Source organism: Penicillium rubens (genome assembly GCF_028828025.1).
Source record: "Penicillium rubens strain IBT 27055 chromosome Unknown utg000002l_segment0_segment0, whole genome shotgun sequence".
Taxonomy (NCBI): Eukaryota; Fungi; Ascomycota; class Eurotiomycetes; order Eurotiales; family Aspergillaceae; genus Penicillium; species Penicillium rubens.
The window spans coordinates 6,680,300-6,693,103 of record NW_026890600.1 but is presented as its reverse complement, the minus strand read 5'-3'; the positions used below and the strand labels follow the sequence as shown (position 1 = coordinate 6,693,103).

The 12,804-nt window shown below is 52.3% G+C and overlaps 5 protein-coding genes across 5 annotated transcripts; 3 read left to right on the top strand and 2 right to left on the bottom strand.

Moving 5' to 3' along the window:
• Window positions 1–4,769, bottom strand: N7525_005029 (GYF domain-containing protein; the record flags this gene model as incomplete). The annotated part of the gene is made up of 4 exons (XM_002565217.2): window positions 1–317; window positions 378–4,050; window positions 4,107–4,533; window positions 4,675–4,769. 4 exons carry the CDS (start codon window positions 4,767–4,769, stop codon window positions 1–3), a joined length of 4,512 nt encoding a protein of 1,503 aa, XP_002565263.2.
• Window positions 4,770–4,935: 166 nt separating this feature from the next.
• On the bottom strand, window positions 4,936–5,231 carry N7525_005028 (uncharacterized protein; the record flags this gene model as incomplete). The annotated part of the gene is made up of 2 exons (XM_061213254.1): window positions 4,936–5,057; window positions 5,096–5,231. Coding segments are annotated over 2 exons (258 nt in total), but the record flags the coding sequence as incomplete, so codon positions are not given.
• Window positions 5,232–6,172: 941 nt separating this feature from the next.
• Window positions 6,173–7,345, top strand: N7525_005027 (uncharacterized protein; the record flags this gene model as incomplete). Its single annotated transcript, XM_002565218.1, has 1 exon — window positions 6,173–7,345. The coding sequence occupies one exon, from the start codon at window positions 6,173–6,175 to the stop codon at window positions 7,343–7,345; it is 1,173 nt and encodes a 390-aa protein (XP_002565264.1).
• Window positions 7,346–8,540: 1,195 nt separating this feature from the next.
• N7525_005026 (putative alcohol dehydrogenase) lies at window positions 8,541–9,705 on the top strand (the record flags this gene model as incomplete). The annotated part of the gene is made up of 2 exons (XM_002565219.1): window positions 8,541–9,350; window positions 9,409–9,705. The coding sequence occupies 2 exons, from the start codon at window positions 8,541–8,543 to the stop codon at window positions 9,703–9,705; spliced, it is 1,107 nt and encodes a 368-aa protein (XP_002565265.1).
• Window positions 9,706–9,989: 284 nt separating this feature from the next.
• On the top strand, window positions 9,990–10,774 carry N7525_005025 (uncharacterized protein; the record flags this gene model as incomplete). The annotated part of the gene is made up of 3 exons (XM_002565220.1): window positions 9,990–10,115; window positions 10,180–10,548; window positions 10,613–10,774. The coding sequence occupies 3 exons, from the start codon at window positions 9,990–9,992 to the stop codon at window positions 10,772–10,774; spliced, it is 657 nt and encodes a 218-aa protein (XP_002565266.1).
• Window positions 10,775–12,804: the final 2,030 nt, after the last annotated feature.

Sequence of the window (12,804 nt, the reverse complement as noted above, 5' to 3'; positions counted from 1 at the left end):
TTACCGCTTGCCCTTCTTACGGGGAGCGACAACCTTGAACGCAGAGCTGGCAGCCTCTTCCTCGCGTTGAGCAGCAGCTGCAACGGTAGCAGCGGAGCCCTTCTTGGCAACCTCGCTCCAGCCACCGCCGTTCTTCTGCTCTCCGAAAGCACTGGGCGAGACAGGGTCCACAATGCCCTTATCGGCAAGCTTGCGGCGGCGGATGAATTCCTCCGCGAAGCGGCGGCCGTCCAGAGTCTGGGAGTTGGCGTAGACGGAGTCGGAGATGATCTCGGCCTCGGCGGGCAGGAAGAGCAATTGCTGAACGAAATCGTCGACTAGAGGCGGGATGTTAGTACGGAAACTATGTGAATTAAATTGAAGACAACGAAACTTACCATTGATGCTGCTGTTCAACCCTTTGCTCAGAGCCAGAGTAGCCCACTTGGTGAACTCCTCAACAGCCTGGTTGGGGTTGGACTGCGGGGTGCTGCCGCTGGTCACGGTACGGGTAGTGGCGACAGGGCGGGGCTTGGAGATAAGAGGCGAAACTGGGACGGTTCCGCTGGCTGTGCGGGGTCCCAGGGGCGGCGCAGTTGGTGCGCCCTTGACCTTGCCACTGGCACCGACGGTGGTCCAGGCGCTGGATCCCTGGCTAGCGGGGGCGGAGGGAGCAGGGCCCTTGCTAGCAAGATCGGCATAGCGCTTTCCGGCAGAGGAGGGCACGGGAGGGCTTGGGGTCGCAGCCATGGCGGCGGCGGCAGCAGCAGCCGCGCGGTTCTTGCGGGCTTCCTCTTCCTTCTGGATCTGAGCAAGAGTCTTCTTGGCGCCAGTAGCGGCCGGTGTGGGCTGGGTCTTGGTGGCCCAAGGGGAGCCGGTCGAGGCAGGGGTGGCCGGAGATCCAGCGCTAGCCCAGTTCGCTGACGAGGGAAGGCCAGGGGCTGCCTGTGCCTGTGCTTGGCTGAGACGCTCTTGCTCCGCGAGGAATTGAGCACGGCGTGCCGCAGCGGCGACTTCCTCACGTTGGGCGGCCGTACGAGCCTCGGCTTCCTGGATCTCCTTGAGAGAGGGGCCCTTGGGCAAGTCATTTGCCTCCTTGGCCCATGGTGCGACAGAGGTAGGCGCAGCGTCGACGGGAGTCTGAGTCTGGGAGCGGGAGCCAGTGGCCAGAGACTCGGCGACGTTTTGGCGGTTACGCTGGGCGGTGGGTGCAGGGAGAGGCGACGCGGAGGGTGGGGGAGGGAAAGGCTGGGGCATGGCGTGATCAACCTTGTTTCCCCAGACCGATTCAGAAGGGCCATGGCTCTGTTCCTGTTCCTGCTGCTGGCGTTGAGCAGAAGCAGCCTTGTGAACTTGCTGGGACAGAGTAAGAGGCTCAGAACCAGTAACAGAGTCGGTCAACTGTTGAGCTGCCTCCTCCATCTCGGCTGCAACCTCGGCTTCGAGTTGCTGAGATGCAGCGGCAGGGTGGGTAGGCAGACCTTCGGCGGTGCGCATGCCCATCTCCCCTTCTTGGGCACGAAGAGCATGGAATTGGCGAAGACGCTCCTCGCGAGCGTGCTGATCAAATGGATCATCTTCATGGGCCTTGTCGAAGTCTTCCTGCTCTTGCTGAAGCTGAGCACGATCCTGAAGCATTTGACTAACCTGCTGGGACTGCAAGAAGTTATCAGGCTGACGGCCGGAGAATGAACCAGCACTACCAAAGGCAAACGGATCCTGGCGGCCGACGTTCAGGCGATCAAGTAGAGCGGGGAGTTGATCCTGGCTGCCGAAATCCGTTCCCAGCATTCCAGGTCCTACGTTCAAACCGCCCTGTCTCGGTGCAACACCATCGAAGAATCCAGGGACGCCTTGGGACTGCTGCTGCATGGGAGCCTGGATCGGAGATGGCTGGTAGCCAACGGGTGAAGTAATGCTTGAGAAGCTAGGCTGGCTTTGAAGGCTATGCGCGCTAGACTGATGCTGCAGCGGTGGGTTCATGGAGGATGAGGGAGCACCAGGAGGAGCCATTTGCTTCATAATGGCCTGCTGCTGGGCCAGGTGCTCCTTCTGTCGAGCCATCAGGTACTGTTCTTCCTGCTTGCGTCGCTCGAGCGCATTCTGCTGCTCGGCTGTTAAGGTAGTGCCAAAGCTTGGGAAACTACCCGGGAAGGGAGGCTGAGCAGATCCAGCGGTCGTGTTAGTCCACTGGGCGACAGTCGGTTCTGGGCCATGTGGAAGGCCAATCTGGGGCACAAGGAATGGCTCGCGTGAGTTCCCAATGCGTCTCACTAGCTGAGCTAGCGGCTCAAACTCGGTGTCCTCAAGCTTCTTGATTTGCAAGTCTGGGCTGAAGAAGCCTGCCTTGAACCAATCGTGCATTTCGAGTCCAGTCCACGGGCCTTGGATATTGCCTTGCGGATCCCGGTAGATCCAACGCATCCTATCCGGCATGACCATGGTACGCTGCTGAGAAGCAGGGATGCCTGCGCCAGGGGTTTGACTAGAAGGAATATCATGACCAGCCAGGTTTGGAATAGAGCCAACGGCCGAGACGGGTGTTTGCGAAGCAGGCGTTGAGCCAGGATGGCTTGCCTGACCCGCCTTGTCCCCTTGCGAGGGGTCGAGTCCATCTAGGCCCACAGAATCGGGTCTGCCTTGCTCGTCCTGCATGGAAGAGAAGAGGGCACCGAGTTTGCTTGATCGGCCGATGCTTCCAGAACCAGTCATACCGGCATGGGGGCTGAATAGACCACCTCCACCGAGAGTTGACAAGCTAGGAGACTGAAGATCGCCCATAGAGCCAAAGATCGGGTCACCGAAACCGCCAACAAATGCGGAACGCTCACGAGTGGGCGTGCCGACGGCAGCACCAGATGACCAAGCCGAGGCTCCACCCAGGGAAGACAGACCACCCAGACCACCGAGACCAGAGAAAGTGCGGTTGGCATTGACACTGGAGTTCTGGCTGCGGTCCACAGTGGGAAGATCGATTCCTGAGCCAACCCGTCTCATCGAGCCGAAGGGGTTGGAAGGATCCCGAAGTCCGCTGATTCCGGGATGCTGGGCGGGCTGGATATCCGATCCGTCAGTGTCGACATCTTCGGGTTCCGCACGTTCGCCATGACGGTCACCATGCGGGCTCTGGTAGGGATTAGTGTTGGTTGGACTATTTGGCTCGTGGCCCTGGAGGAGGCTGGGAGTGGGGTTCCGCGAGTTCTCCTGGCTTTGCATCAACTCTCGGAATCCAGGAATGCTCGAGGTCATGCCGAATGCGCCAAATCCAAGATCAGATTGAGCGGGACCTTCAACATCCTGAGAACCGCCAAGAGCGGCGCTGCCACTGCGAGGCTCGTCGAACGGATTAGTTTCGCTTCGGTTGACACGAGTCTTGACGGCATCTCCCCAGGGCGACTGCGAACGCCCGTCACTGTCGTTTTCAGCAAGACGTTCAAGGTTACCTGTGGGCTTTTCCTTGGCGGAGCTAGCAATATCTTCAGAGCTATCCTTGGACAGCAAACCCTTGAATCTGCTCTCTCCGCGGAGACTTCCGTATCCTGGTTTCTTTTCAGCCGTGGGAGTGCCAGATCCAGAGCCAGAACCAAGAGAGAAAGCTCCAAAGGCACCCATCGGAGAGAAATTGGCATTATGGGAGGCCGAACCCCAGGGGGAGTTTGGTCCACTAACGCCCGTATTGATAGGATTGGTGGAGCTGCGCTTCAGAGAGCCAAAGGGAGAGGCAGGGTCCTCCTTGCCCTCCTTGGCCTTCTCATCCACCTTCGGGTTGGGTTCTCGGAAATCAGTTTTGCGACGCAACAGGGCAGGTGGAGGAGTAGAGGTATTGGCCTCATCGCGGAAAAATCGGGAGTTGGGACCGGTAGGAGACATGGGGTTGCCAATCGATTCTCCCGTTTCCCGGCGTCGGGGACCCGGGCGACCGGCGGTTGGGGAGGAGGTGGTATAGTTATTCATATGGCCCTGAGGATAAGAGATCGAAGATTTGCGACCTCCAGCTCCCGGGATGATGTTTTCCTTCGCGGCGTTTGTGGGAGGTGGCTTCAGAGGGGAGTTGACAGAAGCGGAGAACATCTATTAAGCTTTTTAGTAAGAGCACTCACTCAGACCTGAAAGCACAGAACACAAACCTCTTTCTCATCCTCCGTCATACCCGTGATTCCGAGGGGTTCCACCTGGCCACCGTGATCCCAGCAAACCTCGGGCCCCGCAGAGTTGTTCTTGTGGTCATCCCGCTTCCCCCATGCTCCATTCACAGGAGCTGACACAGTGTGAGGGTCCCAGTCGGCCACGAAGTATTCCTCCACGTGCTTACTCAAGGTACCCTCCTCCCGCTGTGTTTTATACAGCTCTAGAAGTTGATCCTTGGAGTACCGGGCGTCCCCATTCCGTGCAATGTTAGAAGTATTTGAGCTCAGGTGTGGAGGGATGTACGCGCCGCCGGCCGTGGATGTCGAGGCAGATGCAGGCTGGCTACTATCCCGGTGGTGAGATGGGGTGGTAGCAACAGAAGGACGGCGGAAGGTCTGCGTAGCTCCGTTCATGCGGTTTCGGGACCTAATGGGCATTAAAGGTTAGCATCGGATATCTCGAGCTCAAAACATTGACGGCCACAACAGCACGGAACGATATTGGACCAGGTCTGTCAAAACACAGCTAATGGAGGGGTTTGGGGAAGGTGAAACAGTGTCTGCATACCATTCTCCGCTAGTCGAACCATCCCCCCTCCGGTTGGGGTCCTGGGTGTTACCAGCAGCGGCCGAAGCGAAACTCGATGGAAGTGGTGTAGGCATTGTGGTAAAGAGGCTTTTATGGTCGGATGTTGATCCCCCACGTAAAAACCGATTCTGAGATAGTTATCGCGAGACCTGTGGCGGGCTTGCAAGAGAATGTGTGATGCGAACGGATAAGTTGCAAGACACGAGATTGGAAAATTGGTGTAGAGTTGAAGGATGACAGCTAGGAGCTAGTCAATCGAAGAAGCGGGGAGCTGTGAGAAAAGTAATGCAGATATGCGAGCGCCAGACTAACAAGGTCGAGAAAAGAGAGAGATCGAGTTTCGATTTCGCTTGGGAAGTTTCCTGGAGCAAAAATGATTAAGCGGTGGGCGTGGCAATACGCGTGCCTTGTTGTAAATACACGGTATTGTATTGCCGGTGGTCGCGTGATTTGCCGTCAAAGAGTGGGGCGTTCAGTGTATTGGTGGAACAACCAATTACATACCGCCAAGAGCAAGTATCCGATACACGCACAACACTGTGTCTTCATACTCTGCCAGGTGTATCTTCTACCTTGCTTTAGACACCTTTATAGCAAAGAAAAGAGACGCTGTACGAAAAGATGATAATGGTGACTACAAATAACCAGGGTGAGATTTGAACCAGAATACTACTTTCCTCCAACTCAAAAATACTATAGACAACTAGCAAGGACGTATGCAGTTAGGTGGCTTGACGCAAACAGAGAGATGTGGCAACAACAGGCTAGACGTGTATTGCCCACAAAAGCCACGCTCCTCTTTTGATTGGAAGTTCAACTGCTTTTCAGACAGTTTGACAGTGAGGGATTGGCTTGTTTTGGCTTGTGTTGGCTTCCTTTGGCTTCTTTTGACTTGATTTTGTCTAAGCACACAAAGGAGAGTGTCTAGACGTTCCACAAATGCAATAGAGGGGGTTGAGATGCATCCAATACCATCCCTTTCTAGCCAACCTCTTGCAATACTGGGCAAACATGCCCTGTCTTAAAAAGGTTCAACGGTCTTATATCTTTACATTCAGGCTGGAATCCGGTTGGGTTAAGAATCCCATTATCCAGTTGTGCCTGCCAATAGGGCTGGATCATTGTGTCGCCCTTTGTAGACCTCTACTGTCCCTGTTTGTCCTTTGATGCTTCATTCTATACCAGACAATGCTTTCTGAGATTTGCTCACTTCAAGAGTCACACAGAGACAACGCAAGACGACACAATGAATGCTTTAGCCCAAATTGATACGATGGGCTCATTCTTAGAGCTTCACAGATGTTGTCAAGACCCTATAAAATGGGCATCCCCGTCTCCGGCAATTCCCTTTTCACAGTTCTTTCTCTCCAAGACAATCCACGTCATCCTATGAACTATAAGCTTTCTTGCACAACAAAGGTCGTTTCTCTCTTGTGTCTTCCGGTCCCCAAGCCCTCATCGCCTTTGATCAAAGAATATGGGGCGGTCCATGTTCAGCGGTCGATCCAAGCCCGTCGATCCACAATTCGGCTGGTACTTCGCTGGTGAGCCAATGGACAAGAGACACTCTCGAAGCAGGGGAATCAGGCTAGTTCGCTACGGACCTGAGATGGAACCTTGTGCCCACAGTCGGTGTCCATCACCATCTCCCATTACAGAAAATACACCTTGCACCTGCACCAACACATGCGAGCTTCGCTCCCACGGGACACGCTCCCAATCCCAAAGCGACTCTTACTCCTCTGTTTCCGAGTCAGTCATAGTATGCTGCGGAGGATGTCACGCTATCAGACGCGAGCCCGGGCCCTCTCCTCAGGTGGAGAAAGTGATATGCTTGTGTGAATGCCACTCGCGAGAGACACTCCCGATCACACCAAGAAGCAGTGGATATTCCAGCTCAGAATCAGCCACGAAACGCTACGGTAGCCGTCACTCAACAAGACACGAGCGTCGTTCCAACGACACACGTCCCACCACACCGAACAGCAGTGATTTTTCCGACTATGAACTGCCCAAAAGACGCCGCGGTCACCGCATCTCAACACGCGAACCAGAGCGCCATCTCCAGTTGGAGAAATTCCACGGCGAGGCTCACACACCCCCTCCCAGCACAACTGCGACGTCAGGCCAGAGATACCACTCCCCGCGTGCGTCGCTCGCGACAGCACCACGCGCCGGCCCGGTAATCCAGCGCCACTGCCGCAAGGCGTCTTACTGCGAAAGGCACCCGGAGCTGTGCAGAGCTACGATTCCTGTGCCTTCGCCGGTGCCGAGACCAACGCCAACCCCAACGCGCTCTCCCCGGTCGATTGAAAAGCCCCAGCACAAGCCGCGGGCCAAGCCAGAGCCGAAACGCACCTACACTCAGGCTGCTTCGCCTTCCAAGCGGACGCCTCCCGCAAAGCCAGTGCCTTCCCCCAAGCCTATGTGTCCCAGGCATGGTGCCCAGCATTGTGGCTGTGTCTACATGGATGGGTACCGTGCTGATGACTCCAGCTATTATGCTCCTTATGACGATGACACTGTTTCCGAGACCTCCATCCAGGCCATGCCTGACCATGACAGGGTGGACGAGACACGTTGTACTTTTCATCACCGCTGCCGTCCAAAGTTCGAGTGTGGGGTTGGCTGGGTCTGCGGGAGGAAGTGAACAGGGCTTTATTCAGTGGGTGGTTGTGTTTGATTTCAATAGAAGGACGATCCATGCTGTTTTCTCTTACTACTTTCTCTTTTTCTGGTATGTGGTCTGTTTGAGTATCAATCCCAGATATGGAGAGCTTCGCTGGAATGCTGTCGTTTCCGTGTCAGAGGTCCAGAAAATCTGTCTGCTCTTTTTCCTCTGTCCAACTTACGGTCTTGGGTGTTCGGAATGCTCGTTTATTCTAGCTTGACAATTCTATATCATATGGTTCAAATTTGACTTTCCTTTTACATTATTGTAGTGTTTTAGGATAGCCGAGATCAAAGCACCCATAGTACCTAGGTATGTGGCCAATAACTCTATCAAAGCATGACATGAATAGACTGCTTCCGCGTGACCCATGTTTTTCTGTATCTTGAGCTCTATATAAGCCCCTATACACAAGCACATTTATAAGGTGTCGAAAATATCAAATATACAGGGTATACTCATTGTGTCCTTCTAGTTGTCATCGCTAAGCAACGTCCCGAAGACATCGCCTCTGTCGGTATACACCCATGCACTAGAATCCCTCGGCTCTGCAAAACCCTAGGAAGTACTAGCCACTGGATATCCCTACGTGATGATTTCTTTGGGCCCTCCATTTTCCATTCTCCTTCGATAACCTCTTCATCCCTTTCTTGGCAGGCGAGACTTTACAGCTGGCTCTGGGGCCATGGCCGATAAGAGTCGCCACTACTCACATGCTAAGCTCAGATACGACGTATAGTAAGGCTATGATATATATTCACGTAAAACACGAAACTAGCAACAGATAGCAGGTTTCAACCATCCTACACAAGGTCTCCGCTTATGCAACACAAGGACATTATAGAACTATGAAATGTCACTATAGAACAGCACCAGCAGCTACCCGAAGACACCATATGCGTTCTGGTGTTAGGCAAACATAATATGTACGAACCTGGTTATTTTTGGTTACGACTTGTTTCAATTCGAGCTTCGCAGGCTGAAATATATCAGGATATATAGTCACAGGTTCCAATGTCCATTAATTTGTCAGCATGTAGTCTCGGACACCTGGATCGACATTGGAACCTTGAAACCTCGGCTATCGATAAGCATTTTAAGCATCCCCGCACGCCCCGACTTTCATCAAAAGGCAATTTATTTTTTTGATATCTGCCAATATTCATCCAACATAATGTCCAAGGCGATTTACATATCCCCAATTGACGGCAAGCCTGGCAAGCCAGGCCAAGTCTACTACCCGCTCTCCCTGCGCACCGTGCCCAAGCCTTCCCCGCAAGGGGGTGAGCTACTGGTGAAACTGACCGCCGCGGCGCTCAACCATCGCGATCTCTTCCTCCGCCAACACCTCTACCCCGGCGTGACTTTCGATGTACCTTTGCTCGCAGACGGAGTCGGTACTGTTGTCGGTACTGGCCCGAATGTCCCAGGCCCAGAACAATGGCAAGGCAAGCGGGTAATCTTGAACCCCGGTGTTGGTTGGAAGGATTCGCCTGATGGACCGGAAGACCCTGCTGGATACCGGATTATGGGAGGCACCAAAGTTTATGATAAGGGGACATTGCAGGAATATATCAGTATTGAGTACTCGGAGGTCGAGGAGGCCCCTGAGCATCTCTCTGACGCTGAGGCTGCGGCTCTACCCCTGACGGGCTTGACGGGATGGAGAGCTTTGATTAGCAAGGCTGGTGAGAAGAACTCTGGGGATGGTGCTGCTGTCTTGATTACTGGCATCGGTGGTGGTGTGGCTCTGATGGTACTGCGGTTTGCTGTTGCCAGGGGTGCGCATGTCTTTGTGACGAGCTCGAGCCAGGAGAAAATACAGAAGGCCGTCGAGCTAGGTGCGACCGGTGGTATCAGTTATAAAGAAGAGGGCTGGGAAAAGAAGCTGTTGGGTATGCTCCCAGCTGGAAAGAGAAGCTTCGATGCCATCATTGATGGTGCCGGTGGTGATTCTGTTGAGAAATCCGTCAAGTTGCTCAAGGTGAGTGCCACAACGGGACATATATTCAATTACTGGATGAAAGTACTCACATTTCCAGGCTGGCGGTGTCCTCTCTGTCTATGGAATGACTGTGTCTCCTAAGATGCCATTTACGATGCCTGCTGTCCTCAAGAACATCGACGTCCGCGGTTCCACGATGGGCTCCCGAAAGGAGTTCAAGGAGATGATTGAGTTCGTCAACGCTAAGAAAATCCACCCTGTCGTGTCACGAGTTCTGCAGACCGAGTTAGATGACTTGTCCGCAATCGATGGGCTGTTCGAGGACATGAAAAAGGGCACGCAGTTCGGTAAACTGGTGATTGAGTTCGGCAAGTCTGCGGGCAGCAAGCTGTGAACATATTCTTGCTACGATTCCCATGAAGTTATATGCCTGTATGGCTGTCTATAAACATATGATACATATCAATTGAGATATTTTGCAGCAACTACGAGTGTTCTTCGTTCCTTCCCCCTGTGTCGCTTCATTTGACGCATCACCACATCACGACGTATTTGCATATCCAGCATACCATCGCTACTTTTATCACTCATACTCTCTTATTAGAAGCGCAATCGAGTAACAAAATCTCAGATCCGCTCATTATACAACGAATTATTCCATTCATTTCCGATTCCACCATGAACTCCAAGAGGGACCGTATCTCCCGACGAGTCTCTCACTCCGTTTCTCGAAATGGCCATGTGCCTCTTGTGTCGGACTCTCGTCGTATCCTAGAAGATTCGTGGGATGAAGGTAGTTTTCAGGTATTGTCATATCGGGGAAACATCGATCTGTGGAATACCCAGTTGGTACTAACAGTCAGTACAGTCCTTTGACGCCACTCACTATGCCCTGCAAACCCTCAACAAACACATCGAACGAAGACTCGCAAAGCTGCAAGCCAATACAGTCCGCCTGAAGCGTGAGTTGTGGCTGCTCCAGCGACACATCAAAGAATTCCGCCATCCTCTTTTCGAAAACTGGGAAGCCGACTTGCTCACCCGGCTTATCGAGGTTGCTCACGCGCATCAGCATAAGAAGCTACCAGGCGGCGTTGTGATCGGAGAGTCCTCGTTTGCCGAACGAGAAAATCTCAACCATGCATACAGCATCGCGGCGAAGGGAATCCGCATGCCGACTCTTCGTAAGCTTGGTCTGTCGGAGAAGTATCATCAGGCTCTACAGCGATATTCAGAGGTGAGTACTCGCTGTGGTCTTGATGTAACATAGCTTGGCCTAGCCCCGGTCTAATATGAATCAGGTCGCTCCTTATCGAAGTCCGAATCCCTTCCAGACCGAGTTCGCATTCGCCAAATGGCTGGTCGAGGTGCGGGAAGACAGACCAGAACTGTATGCATTTTGGTCCAAGCTTTTCCCCGTCTGCTACGACCGCACCGTCCAAGAAAGCGCCTCCATCTTCTAGAGGATTCCAAAAATCACTTCACCGTCCTGTCCCGTCACGTTTTCTATCTTTGGCTGTTCTGCGGTCAAAGCATCCATAGAGAGGTTGTTCAGTGGATACAATATTGCTTCGTTGTTTAGAGATGTTCTATTTCTAGAAGTTTGTGGGTCGTTGCTTTGGTGTGCCGACCTCGTTCTGCCCCGTGCGGTTGTGATCATCGTGTCTCATCTCAGCTTTCCACACTTTCCACATAGATACCAAGTCTATTCTTATCGATGGCTTGTCGGAATGCAACGCCTGCCTTTTTGGTCCTATGCTCCCGATGCATGGTATGATTTTAAGAAATAGCCCTAATCGTTCCACGAGCTAGTAGATGATGTCTTAGCCTCCTTCGACGATCGACGGCGTACACACGACCTTTCAGAGAACAAACTACCACCGTTGCATCCAATCCTAGACCACATAACCACCACACCTGGGCAGCTAGTACGGTGTACACCGGTCACTCTACAAGAAAGTCCACAAACCAAACAATCTAAACGTCAACCGCGCTAACCACTCCGGTGCGTCTGGCACCTCCTCCTCCCGTCATTCTGATCAAACAGTTGGACGATCCAACCGTCAAACAATCAATATTAAAAGCGATATGCAATATGAAACGAACTCCCACGTGCGCGACCTCGAAAACCCTATTCCAGCAATCGTGCCGCATGGAGCATGAGGCAATCCATGCCGAATTCCGTCACCAGTAGCAATAACACGATAATGTTTTCCGCTCGCTAATAATAGCTCCTTTTTTTTACGGAGTACTATACTAAGCTCGATGCTAAAATGCTAAGTGCGAACTAAAAAGTGAGACAGCCCTAAAGCGGTATGTATATTCCGCCATGCTTCCTTAGCGAGGCTAGCGCAACGCTCGCAGTAACAGATTGATCAACCTCTTGGACCGCTTTTCAGGGTCTATCAGCTCCCCCCGATTCGGATATGTTCCGAAGGGTCCTGTTAAAGTTTTGATGGGTTAGGATTACTAGTCTTCTTTTTTATGGGTTGAGAGCGTTTTTCGACATGGGTATATAGGCTTTGACCTGTACGTTCCAAGGTTATTCCGACGTTCTTCCGGTCGCGTTGCTACTGTGCCCTTTAGCTTGCTATGATCTCACACAACATACTCCGTACTTTGTACGGAGGAGATATGTTCATTTTGACTACGTATGGATAATTTGGGACAGATCACTATGCTGGTCTATTTTTTATTTTGTGCCCTTTTTTATCCAATCCAGTGGATACACGTCAGTGGAGCGATGAAGTAATAAGATAGAGACTTGTTCACGTCTATATCCAATATAAAAATGTACCAACCTTCCAAGGTCGGTGGAATGCAGTATATTACATAATGTACCGTGGGCACCTGGGCAGCCACATGGAGCCCCAGAGAACCTTGGAATGTGGCTACCAAGATAGGTAGATTAGCCTTAGCAAAGGTTAATGGCTCTTAAGCGCAGACGTTATACCTACACTGGCATACTATCGTCAGATAAAATTGCTGCCTAGCTTGGCATTTACTTGATCTGTACGTACAGAACGTCAATCCACGTTTTCTGATCAAGTGGAGACAGCGCAACATGGAAAGAAAAGTGGAAAGCAATGGATAAACCCATAGACCGTGCACTTTACTTCCAAGGTTAAGTTGTAACTGAGCTATCTGAGTAGCGCCGGATCTGACATAACCAAATATGTACCTAGGTAGCGTCTTGGGACTACCAAAGGGAGTGAGTGATTGGCTCGAGCTATCAAGATGTGAAGCAGCAAACTCAATTCGATATTGTTTTGGACTGAGGGTCCTGCCAAAATTAATCCCAGGTAGTACTGCTAAAATTGCTAAAAGGTCGAAAGGTCGAAACCTCGGGGGAACCTTGGAATGGACCCGAGATCCCGGCCAGGTTAAAATTCTATGCATCTTTACATGCTCTGGTTGGTTGAACTAGGAAATTCTCCACTTTCACGGAGATATTTCTACTATGTATATGATATGCCGATACTAGATACGCAGT